This window comes from Colossoma macropomum, unplaced genomic scaffold (genome assembly GCF_904425465.1).
Source record: "Colossoma macropomum unplaced genomic scaffold, Colossoma_macropomum, whole genome shotgun sequence".
Classification (NCBI taxonomy): domain Eukaryota; kingdom Metazoa; phylum Chordata; class Actinopteri; order Characiformes; family Serrasalmidae; genus Colossoma; species Colossoma macropomum.
In genome coordinates, this window is record NW_023494803.1 from 19,562,883 (window position 1) to 19,585,005 (window position 22,123).

The 22,123-nt window shown below is 39.1% G+C and overlaps 1 protein-coding gene across 1 annotated transcript in view; it reads right to left on the reverse strand.

Annotated features, from left to right (window-relative positions):
- The window catches only part of insyn2ab (inhibitory synaptic factor 2Ab), a 61,551-nt gene extending 39,968 nt beyond the window's left edge, over nt 1-21,583 (reverse strand). Inside the window, exons 1-2 of the mRNA XM_036594238.1 lie at nt 21,089-21,583; nt 1,190-2,312 (exon numbers count right to left, since the gene is read on the reverse strand). Coding sequence (XP_036450131.1) covers nt 1,190-2,307 — 1,118 coding nt within the window. The 5' untranslated portion in view covers nt 2,308-2,312; nt 21,089-21,583. The remainder of the gene's footprint in view (nt 1-1,189; nt 2,313-21,088) is intronic.
- Between the last annotated feature and the right edge of the window lie 540 nt (nt 21,584-22,123).

The window sequence follows — 22,123 nt, forward strand, 5'->3', positions numbered from 1 at the left end:
CCTCAGCATCACTGAATGTGTTTGGGATTCCTTGAATCGAAGAAGCAACCAACTTCTGAGACTGAACTTTGAAAACATTAAGCTGTAATAAACATAGGTTCTACACACTAATTCTGAGAAATTTTATACTATATTAATTTTGACTGGAAATAGAATAAATAAAGGATGGTCCCTGACTTTGCACAGTACTGTGCATACATGTGTGTGTTCTTTTATATCTTTGAACTACAAACTAACCTTTTCATCATGTGCTGCACCTAGAACATTTTCCCCAGCCGCCACTGCCCCAGGGCTTGGCATTCGCGAGCAGACGTTACGTGAAGGTTGGTTACATGCCTGTGAAGGAGCGTTCACTGAGGGAGAAGTAGCAGGTGGCCACTTCACATTGAGTTGTCCAAACTGCTGCCATTGATTTGAAACACCTGAAGAATCATTCTGGGCCTTTTGGCTTAATCCTATTATCAGCCTCGACCTAATACCAAATCCTAGCGTTTTTGAGATAATGGGAATTAAGAAAAATATTGGCAGAAAAATGAGAGAGGGCAGTTGTAAATGTGGGTGGTAGACTTTAAGTTGCGTGATATTAGCAGAATGAATGCTTCATGACCGTGAAATCTTGAGATGTATCCAGTCAAGTGGAAAGGAATTTATTGCCATCCCATACTTCCTCTTCATACTCTGCATCTCCCCGCCATCCAGAGAGATTTGTCAAAAAACTAATCAATTTAGTTGTTTACAATAAGTTAGATAACTAAGCTAATTTTTTATAACAACTGAAAAATAGATTTGATTTTCCTTTTCCTTTTTTTAATATTAAATAGTGATTCTCAGTATTGATCCTGGAGGAAGCCTGAATTGCAAAGTTTGTTTCCCTGCTTTTATACACCTGATTCAAGTCATGTTGAGGTGACAGATGAGTTAAATCAGTTGGTGGAGCAGGGAATACACCAAACTGTGTGGTGCAAGGTCACTCAGGACTGAAACTGAATAACACTGTTTCACAAAATGTTATTACCACAGAAGCTCATGCACTGTCCTGTGCACAAGCTGTTCACATAATCACCAGCTTTTGATCTCTAACTCTCCAAGGATATTGAGCCTTGCACTGAGACAACTGAAAGAAAACCTCAGTGATCCAACGATTGTGCAACCTATACATTAAAGTGTTTATACATAGAGTGTGACTCACCCTTCCCGCTGCGCCTCTCCTTTCTCAAGCTCCTGAATGACCCCTAGCAGCACTTTGATGGTCTCCTGGCTGGAGCTGATTAGAGTCTCCATGGCCTGCAGCCTTGCTTTCACGTCCCCTTCTGCCCCAGGAAGTGGAATCACCTGCCCATACCCTTGCCCTGCCACGTCTTCCCGGGTAGCTGTGCTACCAAAGGCATGGCTGCCGTGGTAGTGAGCCTGGGTGGCCTCCTGGGATGAACAACTGGCCGCATGTGGGATGGTCTGTGACTGCAGACCGTTGAACTGCGCAGTCTCTTTCTTGCGCTTGCACCGCACAGAGGGACTTTCCAGACATTCCACTTGCGTCAAAGACGTCCATGCAATGGGGCCAGTGACCTTCGAAGTACCACCCCTGTCCTGCAGAGGTTGTGTCGAGGAAGTGGAGGAGGAGCTCTTGGCGCAGTTGCGCTCTTGTCCTGCCCCCACCTCACCTTCATTGTGCTTCGATCCTTGGGAACTGACCTCTTTCCTTGAATCTATCTGGTCAGAGTTTGTGGTTGCATCCCTACCTCGACACGAGGGATCAGGGCAGAGATCACTATCTGGGCAATCAGACCCAGGACACAAGTCTTGCACATCACTGCATGGAGGCATACTGTGCAAAAGTACCCGAGTCTTTTGTACCCTGCCCCCGCAAGGCCTTTCCTCTTCCGTACCTTTTACATCGCTCAAGAACCCATTGTTCTGGCCCTGGTAGTTCTCCACCAGAGCCGTGTGTTTGATAGTGTGCCCCTTCTTACGCTCAAAGGGGAAGGTCTGATAGCGCTTCTTCAGGTCCGGTGAGGTTTGCACCGCAGTGCTCTTGGTTACATTGGGGATGGATCGGCGCGCCGGCATGGTCATGTACCTCCTGTGCACAACCTTGCACGAGACGGAGCGCCCCCTGGTGCCTCGGGCTAGACGAGCTGCCTCATTCTGGGCCTCACAGATGTCCTTGAAGCGGACCTGCAAGGCCTTGTTCCGCTTGCGTACTGTGTCCCCACGCCCGCCACCGTCTTCTCCCAGGGTCGGACCTGCACACTCCGAGTCCGACTCAGAGTTCGACAGGGCACAGCGGCCTGCCTCCTTACTGACCATCACTCCTGAGAGGGAAAGACAAAGAGAGTATGGTGAGCAAAACAGCTGTGATTACAGCTCTAGCATGTATGGCCTAGTTTTGTCTATTCCTCAGCTCACAACGTCTTGGCAGCTGAAAGCTTTTTTTAACCCTTCTGTTTAGCAGTGGAAGCCGTGGTTGACACAGAGCGACCTGCATTCAGACTCAGTATACTCTGGTTCCATCTCTCTAATGATGCAGAATAGCTGCTAAAGAGCTGCAGCAAAGCAGGATGAAATGGGGCTTCTGTGGCGTTACATCAGAAATGCAGCTCAGTGCTTGACAGCAAATATAGCAACACAAAAGTGTAATTAAAAGTGTAATCCTTGTTGAGGTTTCAGATCTGCCTAAATAATACAGCATTCCCCATACTGCATACTTTATGAATACAAACACTCCTTGACACATACTCGGCTGCTTCAAAGACACTGGTGCCAATTTAGACTTTGGTGTGAATAATTAATTGATCATACATTTTCCTGGCCATTTGGATCTGTCTGGGAAAGGGCAAATTGTCTACCGGTGAACAGATGCAGGAGGACTAAGCCATATTTAGAAATTATTTTCTAAATCTCAATTATAAAACCATATTCTTGCCTCCTTCTTATTAATGTTAATATTAACTAGCAGTATGATTGTTATAAATGTCATCATGTTAATGAGTTTTGAAAGCAATGTGAGACATCTAACAGATTGCAAAAATAATCAAATGTCTGAATTGCTGATTTGCCTAATATATCTAGGAGAATATTGTAGCTGTTTAGTCCATTTCCCGGCCTCATGAAAAAAAATAGTTGGTGACACACTTCAGCAATGGCAGGTGTAAACTGAGTCAGTTTTTTTTTTTTTGAGTTTGGGTGTGAGAGCTCCGCAAGCACAAAGCCAAGGCCCAAAACTGTTTAACTTGGTGTAACAAGGTAACGTGGGCTTTGAAGAACCACCGACAAGTATTATGACAGTGGTTTTCAATCCCGCATTTTTGAGTTTTCTCTGCTCTAACCCACTCAAAACAGCTTATTAGCTGATGAGTAGAATCAGCTTTTATTGATTATCAGGATATTTAATGCTAAAGGAAGAAAATAAGCAATGTTTTTGTATATAGTTTATATAAAACACAGTGAACCACTCAACAGTTTACATGCCTATTCATAGAAGAGTTGTGCTCATTTTTACTATTTTTCACTTTTTAGAATAATACTGAAGAAGATACCCATGAAGTACTGTCCAAAAGTCACAAGCCACCCTTGATTTAACTTCCAGTCAAATCATCCATCAGGTTATTTATCTTTCAGTGCCAGGAAAAAAGTAGAAAACATATATTTCACAAAATTAAATACAATATTAACTTTTTAGCATTTTGTCTTTAATTACAGCTTCTGTTCTTTTCAGGAGACTTTCAGTTTTTCAAAGAAATCTGCAGAGACATTTTTTCACACATCCAAAGTTCAGTCTTAAAAGTTGGTTGCATTTTCTACTTTTAATGATTCAAGTAATCTCAAACACATTCACTGATTAGGTCTGGAGTGGTCAGTCTGTTGTTTTGCGGTCACCAGCAGCTTCTTTGTTTGATTTGTAAAATGTCTTCTTTTTATCTATTTCCTTTTCTCAGTAATGGCTTCTTGACAGCTGCACATCCTTTCAGACCCATAGTGTTAAGTTGTCTTCTCACAGTGGAAGGATGAACAGAAATACCTTTGTATTTTTTTCAGATTTAAAGCAAGAGTGGCACTTTATTGGAGTTTTAGTGGTCTGTCAGGGCTTGCACTATTGTTAGTCCCACCTTCTCTATCTTTTAATCGTTTTTTAAACTGTAGTGGAAACTCTGCTATTATTCTTCGAATATGTCCTTCCTTAGGCAATATTTGTAGAAATATGAAAAAGATGTTCTTCAGCCATTTGAATGGGAAATTAAATAAATGAACGGTCGTCTCCAACTTTCGCACTGTATTGTGTGCTTGTGCTTGTGACTGCTATCACTTTTTGCATTTTCCCACCTTATTTTGTTTTGTCTGTTGCCCTCTTGTTTGTCTAATTTTATATTAATTTTACAAATTTCAAGTGAATCTCTCCGCATAGTATGATTACTAGGGAAAGCCACATAGCAGGACTAGAAAGTGAAATCATAAGTAAATATTCCAATTAGTTTTTTAAAAATGGGGAATGTCTTTACAATACTCAAAGCTGCAGAGGTGGTTTTTGGTCAACAGTGGAACAGTAGTCTGGCTTGGCTGAGGTCTCAGTATTTTACGCATCCTGGTTTCCAAGACAAGCATTTGTAGTCAAAGAAAGCTCTTGCGTACGAACACTCGCTTTACAAGTAACAATGAATTAATATAGCTCTCTTTTCAGCTTACTATTCTATCTGCTGGCAAATAAATTATGTATACAGTATACAAAACAGCCTACAGTTGACTGTTCATAAATATGTGATTACACTAAACTGATAATCAGTGATCAGCCAGTCCCTGGAAATAAAGTTGAAACTAAAGAAATGAAGGAAACATCAGAGCCGAATGCACCCACTCACAGACAGCTGAAGAGTTAGTTCAACATATGGAATAGTGCCTCCAGGCATAAATGTAGATTTAAACTCATTACTGTCACTTCCTTCTTCTAGAAGGTGGTTTTGGCATCTGTCTCTGGTGATCTGATCACAAATGGACAGCAGGATGTATAGGCATTTACACCTGCCATCTCTGTGCGTCACAAATGTAAATGCTTGTGATTGGATTTCGTGAGTGACTGAGTATTCTAGAAATTTGCACCAGCACACATGGTCAAAAGATAAAATCATAAATTATAATCGATAACCACATCAGCTTGTCTATGACTGACTGCTGGTGAATCCTAAAAAAACCTACCAAGATTGTTTAGTAATCATGGAATTGAGCAATCACAATATGTTATATGAAAATCACATGTGATTGTTTTCTTCTCTCTGACTTGTGAGGCGTCATAGAATATGGTATTGCAATAAAAATATGTGAGGATAAGTGTGTAATAATGAGTAATATACTAAAAGTCAGTAATAATGTGCGTAACTACTCCACTGGATACCACACACATTTACTATGTCAGTCTCGTGCAGCTGCATTTGTCTCTGCTATGATGACCTTTGGTGGCCCTTTGATGTTGGAGATGCATAGAGATACTCTGGCATTCAGACTACAAAATTTATGTGGCCTTATGCATATCTGACCATCTTTGAAGGTAGCTGGAGTGATTGGGTCACACTGGACCCTGTTCACACCTGTACTTATAGCTGTTCCCCTGTCAGATCACGCAGGATGTAGGTTAACGCTAGGTGTAAATGGGGCCAAAGGTTATACGTGTCTAATACAAATCAAATACCTTTTCTTTTAATTTTTACCCGATTTTCTCCCCAATTTAGTCGTCTCCAATTCCACCCGCTAGTTAGGACTCCCCCAGTCACACGATGCTATCAACGCTAGGAGGGTGAAGGCTAACACAGGCTTCCTCCGAGACCCGTGAAGCCAACCACCGCTTCTTTTCGAGCTGCCGCTCACGCAACGTCACTGGACAGCCGAACGCGCTCGGAGGAAAGCGCCAACCGCCAGTTCTGCCACGTCAGCTAACAGACGCCTGCGCTGACTAGCATCGCGCTGAGTGATGGGGGGAGAAGGAGGGGCCATCCTACCCACCCAGAGAGAGCGAGGCCAGTTGTGCTCTCTTGGACTCCCGGCTACGGATGACTGTAGCATCACCAGGGATCGAACTCGCGATCTCCTGATGATAGGGCCAACGCTTAGACGGTTGCGCCACTCGGGAGCCCCAAATACCTTTTCTTGACCATAACTTTGCTGTCAGATTAACTAGAGCACTGTTGGCTCTCTGTGTGTGAAGTTTTGTTATTCTGTGTTGCGCTGCTAGTGAGCAATGAGGGACAAAAAGGAGGGGGTGAGTATTGTGTGCTGTAAAAACAGTTCATACCTCTCTATAAAGATGGCTGTGCCAAGATAAAATGGACAGCACAGCTGAAGCTTACTTTATATCAACTGAAAACAAGTCGAAAATAGCTGAATTATAAATTAAAAAGCAGCATTTGAACACAATAACAACACTTTTATAAATGTTGACCTGCTTGCTCACCTGAGAAAGATGAAAATCTAGTTGGCTTCCAGTTTTGTAAATCATACACATTCCTGTCTAATTTGTTTCCACACTCTTAAAAATAAAATGGTTCTTGACTTGGATTAGGCCCGTCACATATATAACAGTCAGTAAACAATTATTTGAGATGGCATTTAATTTCCAAAGTTGTTATATTTCATAATTATATTTTTTCATTGCAACAAACAGAATATGAATTGTCTGCTTTTTCATCAGTATGGTTGAGGCAAATGCTTGAAAATAATGCTGAAAAGACATTTGAAGACACGTCACAGGTCTTATGAAAGCAAAAGTTCTGTCTTCTGACAGGTGCTGTAACACCTTTAGAGGGCAGCAGTGAGTAATGTTTGTTTATTTGAGCTTGAGCTGTTTTTGTAGTCATCTGCAGCTAGTAAGCAGGAGAGCAGTTAGCCACTTCAGACTTGTACTTAAAGCTGTGTGCAATGAACAGTATTAAATTCATAACTGCAGTTATTTATATGGCAATTTTTTTTTCGTATACTGACACCAATGTTAAACTGGACTAAGGCAGACACCAGTGCTAATGTTTTGTCTTTAAATTCTGAAATTCTAATCTAAAAAGAAAAGCTTTCAAATGAGTTTTTTTAATTGAAGCACTTCACTTAAGCATCTACAAGTAAGCTCATCGTACTCTAACTACAAAAACACATTATCTCACAAGAAGAAATACACAGTTAACAACACGTCACACAACGTGTGGGGCTATTTCAGGTTAGATTTGTTACATGACTGGATCGGATTATTTCTTCTGCACGGAAAGCCAAACTTATCTTTAAGAGCATGTTTGGATTTAAATGAACACTGCTGTGTAGACGGTTGTGTAGACACATATTTTCCCTTAGAACCACTGAACCTACACAAAATGGAGATTTCTATTGAGCCAGAGTAGAATTATCAATATGTTTTGACATCTTAAGCTTGGTTCAGCACTGAATATCAGCGGGGGCAATGTGATGTCTGGATGACTCAATTACCGAGAGCACGACTGGCCATCTTTTCAGGCATCAGGCAGCCTCAGTGTCTTTTAGGTGTCTCATTTTCAGTATGCAAGCCCATCTGAGTTGACAGTGATACACATCCTCAGCACGTCATTGAACTGTCCTGTCTCTTGATACAATCAGTACTAGTCTGCCTCTCAAAATAATGAGCGGACTGCTGTCAATTGGCTAAGCTGCTGAAAATATGAAAGGAGATATTCATGTACTGGCCGCAGTGCATGCTGCAAAATGCGATATGGCAGCTTCCGTGCATTTACGGATGCAATCTCATCATGTGATCGTACACCATACATCCAGTGACAAGTCAGTTGTCAGAACTGTGACAGAATTGAGCGCAGAAGATGACTTAGTGTAAGGCATACCCAAGGCTCCTAATTGTATCTGCAGTCTCACGTACCTCTCATTTGCTAATACCATCTGCCTGTTACAAACAGATGGCAATGCCTGATTGATTCATTGATTTGATAATTCAATTACCGTCACGCGTGTGGCTCGCCTGTAAAGTGGCCAAATTACGGAGGAATTTCACAGATATTTAATTTCATGATGATTATCAGTACTATACATTTAATATATACTATATATACATGCTGTATAATTTAGTCCGAGGAAACAACAAAGGTCACAGTTCTTGCCACCACTATAAATAAATGCATGTTCCCATTAATATTTCACTTTAAAGCTGCACTGTGTAAGTTTTGAGGAATTTGGAGACCTCTCTGGTTGCAATGTGTAATTGCATGCAACATGCGGAAGAACAATTGAAGTTGTTTGTGCTTTGGACCCCTACAAGCAGATGAATCTGATGATTGCGAGCATGTGAAAGAGTATTCAAAGAGTCCTCAGTCAAAACTTGGCAAAGGACGTGTCTTCTGAGGAAGTAAGTGAATTATCTATTGTTGTCTTTATAGCTTCATCAGTATAATTTTGATTTTGCATTTGAGCCCTAAACATTGAGGCAGACATTCTTTTGAATGTGTGTGGTGTTAATATGTAAAAACATGAAGTGGTCTGAAAACTCCTACAAAATCCCACCTGTGCCTCTGACTTTTTAATTATTTCAGGCTTTACAGGATGACTTGCAACAGCACACGAACACCAGATTTTACCATGTTTTTTTCCCTCATAACTCAGTAATACCACTTACTTAACTTCTAACAAAAAATCTTAATCATAGTGCAGCTATAGTTCCTGAGCTTTCACAGACTCTTAAGCAGTCATCTGTGCCTTCCTGTTTCACTGGGGTATAAATATGTGGTGACAGTGGTTAAATACCCTTAGTCTTTCATCAACATGAAGATTAGAAAACACACAAATTAAATTAAATAAAAGTATGCTGACCTTCATAAATCAGGCAATGTCTAAAAAGATAGCTACATGCCTAAAAATGCCCATATAGACTGTTTAGACACTAATGAAGAGGTTTAAAACAACCAGAGCTGTAGTGAACCTGCCTGGAAGAGTACATATTTATTTTACTCCCCCCACAAAGTGAGGAGGATGCTTACAAAGGAAACTTTCTCCAAACATCACAGTTGGAGATTTGCAGAAGAAGGTAGCATTTTAGGGTCACCAGGTCTACGATTACAAAAATTAGACAAACTATTCAGATGCAGGCCTTACAGGCCTTTCAGCTTTACAGGATGACTTGCAGCAGCATGCTCACACCAGATTATACCATGTTGTCTTTCCACATAACTCAGTAATACCACTTATTTAGATTTTAACAAAAAAATCTTAATCATAGAGCAGCTGTAATTTCTGAACTTTCACAAGCTCTTAATCAGTCGTCTATGTCTTCCTGTTTCACTGGGGTATAAATATGTGGTGACAGTGGTCAAATACCCTTAATCTTTCATCAACATGAGGAAGATTAGAAAACACACAAATTAAGAGATAAAGGAATGCTGACCTTCATAAATCAGGCAAAAAATTGCTACATGCCTAAAAATGCTCATTTCCATATACATTAATGAAGAGGTTTAAAAAAAAAAACTGAGCTGTAGTGGAACCTACAGGAGGATGTTTAGAGAGGAAGGACGCTGTCCAAAGATCAGGGTTAACACAATTAGAAAAATTAGACCCACTATTCAGAGTGCAGGCCAGGCCATAGCCTTTTCTTTCATCTAACCACAAACAAAAACACAGTGTTCACAAGGCTCTACTGGAACTTTGACTAGAACCTGGTTCTGTGGTCAGATGAGACAACAATAGAACGTTTTGGTAATACTCAAGATGAGTTTGGTGCAAAAAGAAAGATGGTTAAACAGAAAAGAACAGAAAAGTATGCCCTCTGAACCTATGTGCCATCATGGACATGAAGTATGACAAGAAAATAAATGAAAATATGGCTTCATCTGCCAGAAAGCCTACAATTGTGTTGTGTTGTGGTTGGATTTTTTTTTAGTAGGACAGTGATCCAAAACGTCACCAAGTTCACACAAAAATGGTTCAGTGGCCACAGAGTCAAGCTTTTGACATGGGCATCCTAGTTCCCTGATCTAAAATACATTGAAAACCTGTGGAGTGATGAAAAGCACAAAGACCAAAAGAGAGGACCTAGGACCCTGGAGGATCTGGAGGCATTCTGTATTGAGGAATGCTCTCAGATTCCATGCTCTGTATTCTCCAATCTCATCAAGCATTATAGGAGGAGACTCATTGCTTTTCTTTTGGCAAAGGGAGACTGCATAAAGTACTAAATGCAGGGGTGTGAATAATTGTGACACATGATTTTGTTTAAAAAAAATGTTACTAAATTTGTGGACTTTACACATAAAATAATCAATACTATATTCTAAGTAACACCACCATAAAGAAATAAAACCTTTTACATTATGCATGCATATTTAGTTGCTGTTGAAACAAAATCTTGTGTTTCTGATAAAACATTATTTAATGGAAGTTAGTGTGACCAGATGTTTTCCAAGTAATTTTAGACCATTTCTGTTGGTCTGTTCATCATTGAATTTTTACACAATTCAAAGGGTAACAGGACTCTTCAAATGCAAAAAAAGTAAAAAAAACAAAACAGACAAAAGTTCTGTGTTTGGTTTGTTTAACAGCATCTGTGCTAGTACTGAAGTTGGAAATATAACATGATTGTAAAGACAGTTTTACTGAATCTATACTGAGATATACTGAATGGTACAAATAACAGTAAAAGAATTTACAAAAGCCAACAGCGCAGTAGCCAGTAATTTGCAGGGCGTGACAATAAATGGTACTTAGTGGATATTTTGCATGTAACTTCCCTGCATTCAATTAAAAAATATATAATGATAGTCTTGTTGGAGGAAACCTTTACACTACTGAGTCACTGATTGAATGTGATAGTGGCTGAAAGCTATTCTATTTTTAAAGTGAGCTTAAGGCCTGTCTTTTTTTGATAATATGAGGGGAAAAAAGGACACCAGCAGTGTAATTATAAGTATTCATTTATCACATTTTATCTATTTTAAATAAATTATCATGGTGAGCATTTTTGTTGTTATGGCATCATTGTATTAATTATAATTTCACAGATGCTTTATAATAAGAAACTCACCTGCTTCATCTAGTAAAGACAAGAATGCCATTTGCATAGTCCCAGCCAGATGTATTATGAATGTTATAGTGTCCATGGTGAAGGAATCCACTTTTTTTCAAAATGTTTGCATAATTCAGTCATTAAGATGTAATCAAAGAGTGGTTTGATGTGAAATGGTTTATTATATAGACTTACCAACAGATCTCTTTACACTGGTGGTGATGGGAGGTTGCGATGTCTACAACACAGGAATAGCCATTTTATTTACTATCCAGAAACAAAAGTAAATCTACGCATCTATGTTCCCTGAGTTTTTATATGTAATGTTGATGTATTATATGTATATGTTGATGTATAAATATGTATTGTTGAAGTGATAAAATAGTGTTAAATCTGAAAAAATAAGTTTTCTTTGGGGACTGTTTTGCCTTACAATGCGCTGCATGCATCTCTCCACAATAATACTTCAAAAAAATACGTTTTATGCCAAAATTCGACCTCAAATGTATCATACTGCAAGGTCTGAGCCATCAGGCAGTGTATTTGTAACCATTGTGCAATAGTTTTCTGTGAGGGAGCTTATAGATTCAATAATGTTTTGGACGTCTGGTTCCTATCACCACCACTGTGAATATGTGACTCGCTAAGTTTCGCTAGAATAGAGCATTCCACGTCAAACCATTCTGAATGACACTGTTTACATCTTAGCCATTTAATTAAACAGATATGTTAAAAAAATTGGTGGAATTCCTCTTTAAGACTGAAACAGATTCATTCATTGGTGGTTTGGATGTGTACCTAAACTAATATTATTATACTATTAATCTAATAACTTTGACGATCAGTATAAGATGAGCAATTCCATAATTAACTAGATATCTTGTAGTAAATGTAAATATTGCCTTATTACCAATATTATAAATATTATATATGCAGTCACAGCTCTTGCAGTAGGATACAATAATGTAATAATTCCCTCAGATCAGTGATATTTCAGATTGTTGCCCTTTCGTACTTCCAGCGTGAAACTGTTATAATAGTATGACTGTGTAACAATCATAAAGATAAATTACTCCAAATTGTTCTCTTTCCAGTTTCATTCTTGAGCTTGATACAATACAAATCTCTCTCTCTCTCTCTCTCTCTCTCTCTCTCTCTCTCTCTCTCTCTCTCTCTCTCTCTCTCTCTCTCTCTCTCTCTCTCTCTCTCTCTCTCTCTCTCTCTCTCTCTCTCTCTGCGCGACCCTGATGATTTGGCCACAGTCATCCCCGGGATTATGAATAATGCTTTGAATCTAAAATTGCAAAAGTAATCCTCTTAAATCTCCTCGTGTACTTTAGCAGACCATGTTGTCCGTTCGAACAGGCTAGCAGTTCCTCATAAAAATTAAACATACTTCAGCCTCTACAGCTGGGTGTCCATTACTGTAACAGTACTGTACTCTTTTTAGACTTTTTTTCCTTTCCAGCAATAAAGATATGGTTATCCTTCTCTAGTGATCGACACTGCAGAACTTACTTTTGACCTGTGTGTTATTTCTCCTTGAAACCACTTTGCATAAATGTATTTTTTTTTTTATTCATTTCATTCAGCAGTTTTTTTTTTTCCTCTCAGTGTCTCTTGGAGGTTGATGTGAGCTTATTCGACTTGTCTTCTCAAACCTCAGTATATCGACTTGTCTTCTCAAACCTCAGTATATCAGTATACAAATTCAAAGGTTTTACAGAAATGTAATTGCATGGACAAATAATGTTTTAATGTGTTTCTGGTATGGGCTAGTCTAAATTAGTACTGTCATCTAATCGGTACTAATCTACTAGTTTTTAAACTACTCAAGTAATCGGCATTTTTAAAAAAAAGCCCAGTTAATAAAAAATGAAGCTGTCTATGCAATAACAAACCATGCATAGGCTCTAAATATACAGCTGTATTTACCCTCAGTCAGATTACATGTTTTGTTGGCTTTCTAAGTTAAAATAAGTCAAATCATTCTCTATAGAGGTACCTTAAATATGCTATTTTTCTTTTTTTTCCTGAAAAAAGCTGCACAGAACTATTTCTTGCCAAATTTAGGATTCTGTTAAAATTACACTTAAAATTTACAATGTGCCATAACTTTTGCAATGGCCACATTTTATGTTTTTGCCCCCAATATGTTAAATTTAGCAAAAGCATGGTAATTATGCATGGAAATGTGCAGATGTGCCCACTTCTTAAAGGATGTGCTCTTATTAACAATTAGAAAATCAACAAACCTGTATAGACCAGGAAGGCCCAACGTAACTATATTACTCGAAAAAGCTAAACTAGGAAGCCTTAAAAAAGACATAAGATAAATACAGTTATGGGTCATTGACATGACATGCCTTTTTTTGTGTCCAGTTATTTTCCCCCCCAAAAAAAAAAAATTCAAACATGAGATTTCAAATTATTCAGCAATACCTCTTTTATGTAGAACAATTTTCATTGCATTGTTTTAGGTTCTTTTTGCCTTCTAAAAATGTCTAAAAATGTCAGGTGGTGAACCGTCCAACCATATATATTGATTTAAAACTATCAAAATATTTTATTGCAGAGTGCAGAGGTTTGGTCTTAAGCTGCTCTTGTGATAACATACTGAAATGACACATTTCATTCTTTCTTTTTGAAAAAGAGACTATCATTGTTCTAAAATACAATTAGCCTCATTCACCAACTGTTCTTAAGAAGAAATCTCTTCTCAAAACTCACTTAATGCAGTTTTTTACGAAGATTCTGATGTTTTCTTTTTTGGGATTTATTCTTATGTAAGAACTGAATCTACACACACTCAAGAGCACAAAGGTGTGAACAGTTCTGCAGTTTAAGAACACAATATGGAGTTTTTCCTAGGACCAGTAGAAAAAATTAAGAAAAAAAACTGGGTCCTAGGAAAAACTCTATATTGTGTTCTTAAACTGCAGAACTGTTCACACCTGTGTGCTCTTGAGTGGTTCACTGGTCATTTTAATTGTTGATAAAATGGCTGTTGTATTGCATTGTAGCCATGGTTCTTTTCACCACCACTCAGTAAGTTTCTCTACAATGAGCCATGTCACTTCAAAACTGAACTGAACTCTGAATGACTTTATTTACATCTCAGCAACTGAATTATACAGAAATGTTTTAAAACTGGTGGATTTAAATCCTAAATCTTTTATCTTAAACATACATTTGTGTATACTTTCCTATGGGGGGGGAGGGGGAATATTTAATTGATATAGAACCTTTGTATTTTGTGCATGTTCTTTAAACTTTAAATGGTTCTTCACACTCTCACCTGTAGTACGAAAGGTCCTATAGTGAACCAAGTGGTTCTCATATGATGTCGCTTGAAAGAACCTTTTATTATAACGTATATTAGGCATTCTACTGAATTAGTTAAAACTGCAGCCCCATAGTTTAAGTATTCAGACCTCAGTTATCTATAAGGATTGTGTTGTGATCTATTTAAACCCAAGGCTTTAACTGAGATAGTAATACGCTAAATAAATATAAAATCATCATTTATAGGATACTTTCTGTGACGAGGTGTCTATCCCAAGTCCTGGCCCCTAAATTTAAACTTTTTTTTTCAATTTTCTTTTTCAATAATGGTAGGTTTAGGTTATTTAAGGATAATTTCTTTTCCAGTGAAGTTGAAAGATTTAGATTTATCATAAATTAAATTTTGAAATATAAAAACTTCATTCAGAAAATGCTGTGCCACATTTTTATGTCACTAGGGTAGTCCAGATTTGTAAAGGGCAGTGGCAGATTTACTCTGAAAGTAAGAATAAATCGTGTGGTGGCAATGAATGTGCTCTATCATAAACGAGGAATACTGGCGTGTATTATTGCTTGTGTGATGTGAGGTGTGGTTGCTTTACTATCTTATTTAAATAAAGGGGTAGCTACTCATAAAACAACACAGTCCTGCAAAAAATAACACCTGAACCACTCTGACGGTCATTTTCCCAGTAAGAAGCCGATGTGGATTGTGGTATATTTACAGTGTTTCCAAATATCTTTGATCACACATGCAACAAATCACACATGCAACAAATCACACACGCTGATTAACCAATATATCTTAAACAAAAAAACAAAAAAAAAGTTTTAATCTGGACGGACGGAGCAGCACGACAGACCTTCTAACCTCTGTTGTAGGAGTACAGAGGAGAAAAAGATGTGCTCAAGCAGGATTTCAGACTGACAGGTTTAACTAGCTCTGTATTTAAAACAGCCCCTTCTTCCTGCAGCTAATTCAATGTTGGTGAATCTCTCCTGAGTGTGGAAAGCAGGTTTAGCTCGTAATCCCAAAGAGTAATTTGACATGTTGAGACTCTATTTACATGTTGGAATCAATTTTATTGCAGTTTTAACTTTCAGTATTATTTTTCAATTTACAATGGATTTTACAAATTCAGTTCACATGTGAATTACAGGACATTTTAGTAGTTAAAATTAATGTCTAGTCGATATTTAATATTTAATTTTTACATGTGCAAATCAAATTTGATATTAATAATTAAATATTTACTAGTTGAAATTATATTTAATTTTCATGTGTGTAAATTGAATTCCTGAGATCAAGAAAAAATAGAAAATAAAAGCTCAAACAGCTTGCCATAGTGATTAGAATGGAAGCATGTCAACTGAATTTTTGATTGTAATAATACTAAATGTTAAACTTTATGTTAGTAAAAATTATTACTTTAATTATGATGAATTGGAAAAGATATAATTCCTACAGCAAAAAGTTTAATTTTAAGACATTATATATACATTTTTAATAAATTTCCTTAACTTTATCAACTTTTTGATTAACCGTTAAAGCTTTATCAAATGATTTACAATTAATTCCCTTTTTCCCTTAAAATTCATAGCTTTATTTGTAAAAATTTTAGTTTTATTTGTATCTTTGTTTGTTTCTTTTGGCAGCTGACAGGAGCTTAACTTGGAAGGTCTTTAATATGTATAACCTCATTTACATGTGGATTTTGATTGGCCACCATAATAACTTTATGAATAGGTCTTATATAGTGTGTCGCACATTTTGTGTGATTCAGTGCTTTGGGGCCAAGTTTTATCATTGGCCCCAAAGAATTTTAGTCTGTAGGCAGAGTCTTACTTTAGCCACACCCCTTCATTTTAGAGCAGAAAGTGAGGCTGTATTCCTGCCCCTCATGGCCACATGAGCATTTATATCCCATTGTGTTGATTAAATGTGCTCCAAAATCTGAAAATCAAGTGTTACATTAAAAATTGTCACTACTGAATCACACATTTTCTTGTGTTTCTATTTTTTTGTGTTGAGTGAAAAATGTTATGATTTTGTGTGTGAACAACTGTTCAAAGCAGTGATCGTCATGAGCTGGCTAGAGTTCTTGAGTTATGCTCAAAATAAACAAAATTGTCACTACTGAAACATTAGGTAAAGCTTCAGTAGTGTCATGATTGTTTTGGTGGTGACAAAATTGAACATTCAGTCATTTGTTTTAATAAAATGAACGTAATTAAGATCTAGGATCAGTCAAAGCAAAAGGATTTCACTCTCCAGTCAGTCCGAAAATGTTTTAACTCTGATTTTAAGCCAAATTGGTGGAATGATCCATATACATCCATGCAACTGTAGCAGAGCTCTGTTTACTAATAGATACTGTCAGTATATTTGAGTTGCCAGTGTGGTCTCTTAAAAAAGGAATACTTTTGCAGTATTACTGATCAATATCATCAAAAGCATGTTCTAAATGACCCTATTAAAATCCAGAATACTGAAACACGCTTTTAAGGCTTTACTTACTATCATCAAAAGCATTTTCCAATTTTCCTTACAAAATCTTAAGAGGAGAAAGCGCAGCATACCTGTTTGTAAAGACTAAGCTTCAAGGACAGTGCTGACAGATTCAGTTCCACAGTCCCGTCTCACTCCATTAGTCATAATGTATCTAATCCTCTCTCTCTGATTTATCTTTCTCTGAATAATCCCAGGCTGCAGGTGGCCAGTGATAGCTGATCTCTCCCTCTTCTCCTCTGAGCTGGACTCAGTGTTGACAGTGCTACAGCCCTAAACCTTCCACTAGCCAAAGTGTAATGATTTTTCAAGCTAGCGCAGCATTGGGTTTCTTCCACATGGTTGCCCAGACTAAAAATCCCACGCAAGGACACTGCAGTTAAGTGCAAAGTGAAGTTGCTGAAAAGTTGGCTCAGTGCGAACTCTATAACCTTCGCTGTTTACCCTACGTCTACATGGATTTGTTCAAGAATTGAGAAAAAAATGTTGAATATTTCATATGAATATGTCAATTTTGAAGATTTAAAAACATGTCCTAATCAAGATGTTGTAAATGTTTTGGACAAGTGGATTTTCTGGCACAGAAAGTAAGTTTTAAAACAGCAGATATCAGCCACAATCCTCCACTAATGCACTAGTCATTTACAGAATTGCTGTGGTACCTCATGTTTGTTGATTTCACTAAAAATAAAGGTGCCAAAAGGGCTTATTCAAGCACTGTCACAGAAGAACCAGTATTGGTTCCTTAAAGAACTTTTTAATTGATGTTTCTTTAGAGAGCTGTGTTTGAACAAGCTTGAAAAAGAGGGTTCTTCAAAGATTCTTTAATAAAGCAATGGCTCTGTATAGAAATATGAAACATGAACCCTGTGAATGCTTAAATTCTGTGTATGTCTAAAATGGTTCTACTCAGTGATGGAAAATCCATTGTATGAGGCTCTTTATAGAACCTTTTAAAAAGGTTCTAAAAAAGGGTGGTGGATTTTTTTGAGCAATGCCATAGAAGAACTATCTTTGGTTCCCTAAAGATTCATGTTTGAAAGAGATTTTGGGGGTTATGGGTTATGTGGGTTTCCTGGGTTTAAAGAAGCCTCACATTTGGTTCCAGTTCTATACCAATTTAAGGGTTCTTCCTAGAACCTTTACGTTATGTGAAGGTTGGAAAAAAAGGTTCTATACAGTCACACATCTTATCTAGAAAAATGTTTTTCCTAAAGACTGTCTTTTGAAAGGTTCTCAAAAGAACTAAAAATGGTTGCAAAAAAAGGTGCCACTATTTGAAAGAGATTTATGGGCTGTGGGCTATGTGGGTTTCTTGGGTTTACAGAAGCCGCACATAATATAAAGGTTCTATGCCAATTTAAGGGTTCTTTCTAGAACCATTACATTATGTGAAGGTTCCTTAAACTTTAAAAAAAGATTCTATACATCACACACCTCATTTACAAAAATGGTTCTCCAAAGAACCATCTCTTGAAAGATTCTTTTGAAACCAAAATAGTTCTTATGTGGCATCGCAAGCTTGTTTTTTTTTTTGCAAAAAAAGTGCCACCTAGGGAGAGCCACTTTTGTTTATGTAAAGAACCATATTTGAAAAAGATTTGTGACTGTGAAAACCTTTTGAAGATTTATAGAACTTTCACATAATGTACAGATTCTATACCAATTTAAGGGTTCTTGCCAGAACCTTTACATTATGTGGAGGGTCTTTAAACCTGGAAAAGGTTCTTCACACTCACATCTCAATTATAAAAATGGTTCTCTAAAGAATGTACAGAAGGTTATTTAAGGGCCAGGAAGTTGTCCTTCTGTGGCACTGCACAAGGAACCCTTCCTGCCACCTTTAAGAGTCTAGCCCCCAAGAAAGCTTCCACTATTGTTACACGTCATAGAACCTTTTTTTGGTACTACATAGACCCATTTTTGCTAAGAGTGTACATGAATAGCCTTTTATAGCTGAAAGAACCTCCACATAATGTAAAGGTAAACTGGTAAAGCTATATATATATAACTAAGTCCAAGCCAAGACCCATTCAGAAGCCTTTGTTGTTAGAGTTAGGCCAGCCTGTAATATTGTGTTTGGATCATATGACATGTACAGATGAGGCTTGCCTGCTGGAGCCTCCTCTAGCGGGTTCATATCTTCACTGCCTAGTGTGGCAGTTGTTCTTGTGCAGGCACTTAGAGCTGGATGAATGAGGTTTCACCCACCACTCACGTTCTCCCCTGCTGTATAGAGATCAGCTGACCTTGTTTTCTGCCTCCAGCTGCTAGCTTCTCATGAAGGTGCTCTTCGTGACATTGGATTAGCTGCCTTATTGGCAAAAGCACAGTTTCAAAGTGAGGAGGAACACAGTGGGATCAAATGGCTGCTATTAAAACTGCCCTGCACGGATGGATGGGAATGAAAAAGGCAGGGCTAATCCCGCTAACAAGCTGAAGTACGGAATCAGACGAGAGGTGTGGGATCCTGCTTTGGATGTGGGATGTACAGAGACCAGTGGTTAATTCCTTGCAAGACCGAGAGAATGAGAAGAGAATGCATGAGAGTGTTTTGCATTCTCTGCTGTGTCTGCCTAGCTCCCTCTTTAAAGGGCCAATATGTGGAAACTAAGCTGCCCATTGTGAATTCATTGTTTTTCTGATGTCATAAAACCCAACACATTTACAGCTTAGCCTCACCCATTCATTCTGAAGTTATAAGGAGGGTTTCATCCTGCACTGCTATTTAACTGACGCGCAAAACAGGGTGGCCAGTCCGGGCATGTCTTATTTACATACATCAGTCTTAAAGGCAAAAGTAACAAAATCAGTCTGGTTAATTCTAATTGTCATGCACAAAGGAATTATGACTATTTTAGGTACCATGCATGTGTCATAAGCAAATTTCAGATGGAACGAAAATGCAGGATATGGCTTATATTCATATGGCAGATATATACATAGTTACTGTAATGCACTGTAATGCAAAACTACATTTAAAGCCATTAAAAATAGGAGGAAGAAATATAACGGTCTTCTATCACGATGCAAAAAGGCCGGACAGAGAGCATACGACACAGACAGAAAGGGAGAGACAGAATGCAACCTGACTCTGCATGTTATCAGGCCAGGGGCCGACATCTCAAAGGTGTGTCAAGGGGGGGAAAGACAGAAAACGACGTTTAGATGTGGCCTCTTTGATGGCTGGAGTAGAAAGAGAGGAAACCGGCAACGTATGAATGCAGAGAACAAGAGACACATAGAGAGTGAGAGAGAGAGAGATGAAATGCTTATGGAGAAGGAGAAATAGAGGTGAGTTTAATCTCAAGGTGGAGAGGGAGATGAAAAGTAATATGGTGTTTCTCTCACTGACGAGTGGGAGAGCGAGCGAGTTATTTTCTGAGGAAAGAATGTGGTCGGCTGTCTCATAGCACGGCGCTCTCGTTCTCTCATACAGAGAGGGCATCGTCACACAGGCAGACTGACGAGGAAATTTCTCTCAGACTCACAAATCTGTAGCGCTACATCCCCCAGTATGGCTGCCGACGCTCACTGACCCCTTAGCTGACCCCACTGACTCCAAGAAGCTGCTAAATTCAGCAACTTTTTTCCAGTTTCTTCTTAAATGTTGGTCCAAAGAGATGTTTGAGGTTGTTTTTGTTTTCCATACCTGAGGTCTTTGAGGATGCTGCTCACACAGTGTGTGCGAGAACGCAGCCTGCTGGACTACAAGACGAAGGCAATGCGTGACCAAAATGAGACAAAGCATGATTTTGCATGACATGACCTGTGAATTCTCATTAGATGCGCTTGGAGATTGGTGGTACCTTCCACCCCTCACAGATGAGAAAAAAAAGATGCTTGGTTAGGGAATTTCAGTGTGATTTCAGTTCTCAATTCTCAAATCTGACAGGGTCTGCACTGCAAGAATCATGTTCTTCATTATAAAGCTGCAGTAAAGACACTGCAAACTAACAGAAAGCCTGGACACCTTCTGCTTTGCCTATAGCCGAGCCTCTCTGATCACCCAAAGGTCAAGAAGTGGCGTGAAATATTGGCTTACAGTGGAGCAGCAACTGAAGCATGATTCACCTCTCTCTCTCTCTCTCTCTCTCTCTCTCTCTCTTTCTCTCTCTCTCAACAAAAGACCAACTCGCTGAGCCTCGGCGCAGTAAATAACCGCTGGCCAACAAGATCCCAAATCGAGCAGTTAAGCGCTGTCTGGAGAGCAGCTTTCTCCCCAGCTTTTCCCTCTCCAGCGCGTGATGTGGGAGCGAAAGAGAGAAGGCGAAAGAGGACAGACTCACCCTGAGAGGAGCAGCGTGAGCCTCGCGTGGCGCTGGGACATTGCCGTTTGCTGTAGCGGATCACTCTGGGGAGGCGCGACGAGCCCAGCCATGCGCTTTCCAACCGGCTTTGCAGCAGATGATGAAGGAGGTGCTCCTTGGCTTGGCTCGGCTGGAGTGGCTCACGCGCAGACGCACACGCTCACGCAAGCCCTGGGAGAGCGCGTGTGTCAAGGTGTTGCACATCCACAGCGTTTGGAAGTGTTAGGAAAAAGAAACCTTCCCCCCTCCCTCCCCTTTAAAGGAGCTCTAGAGGAGCGCTCAAATTCCAGAAGGGTCCAGAAGGGTATCCCTGTCCACTTCACACGGAGGGTCTCTCACATCACGCACGCGGATGTGAGAAGGATCGCTTATCTCCCGCTGCTGCAGTCCCTGCGCGCTTGTGAGCGCGTGCACGTGCGTGAGAGGTAGGGCAGGAATGAGGGAGATGATGTGGACGGGAGAGGTAGAGTTGGGAAAGAGAAGGAGGGAGAGGAGGAGTGTTCAAGGGGGGGGAGAAGAGCGAATGAGAAAGAGGAGAGGACACAAGCCGTTTTGGGGAAGTCCAGCGTCATACTAGTGGGCGCGCGCTCACTGCACTGATCTGATCTGAGCTTGCAGAGAGGGGGCTTATATAATCAGAGGGAAAGGGGAGGAGAAAGGATTTTGCTTGTGTGTATGTATGCATGTTTGTTTTCATGCACTATTAGGACAGACATGTCCACAAAAACACAGAAAAGCAGAAGTTGCATACACCAGGACCAACTCAGTGGTCCTGACTTTGTGAAGTGGGGGTCCGAAAGCGTGGTGGAAATGCTTCTGTTTTGCATTGCTTTTTAATTTAATACACGGTTTTCCATTACAAATAATTTTACTAGCAAAACAATCTGGGTGAAAGGTAGAATCTCTGAGTGAATTTCAGATGATACATTAATGATGGTGTTGCCTCAAGCTGGCACAGACTCCATAGGTTTGGGCAAAAGCCTCTGGTCAGTAGATCAGATCCACCTGAGAGTC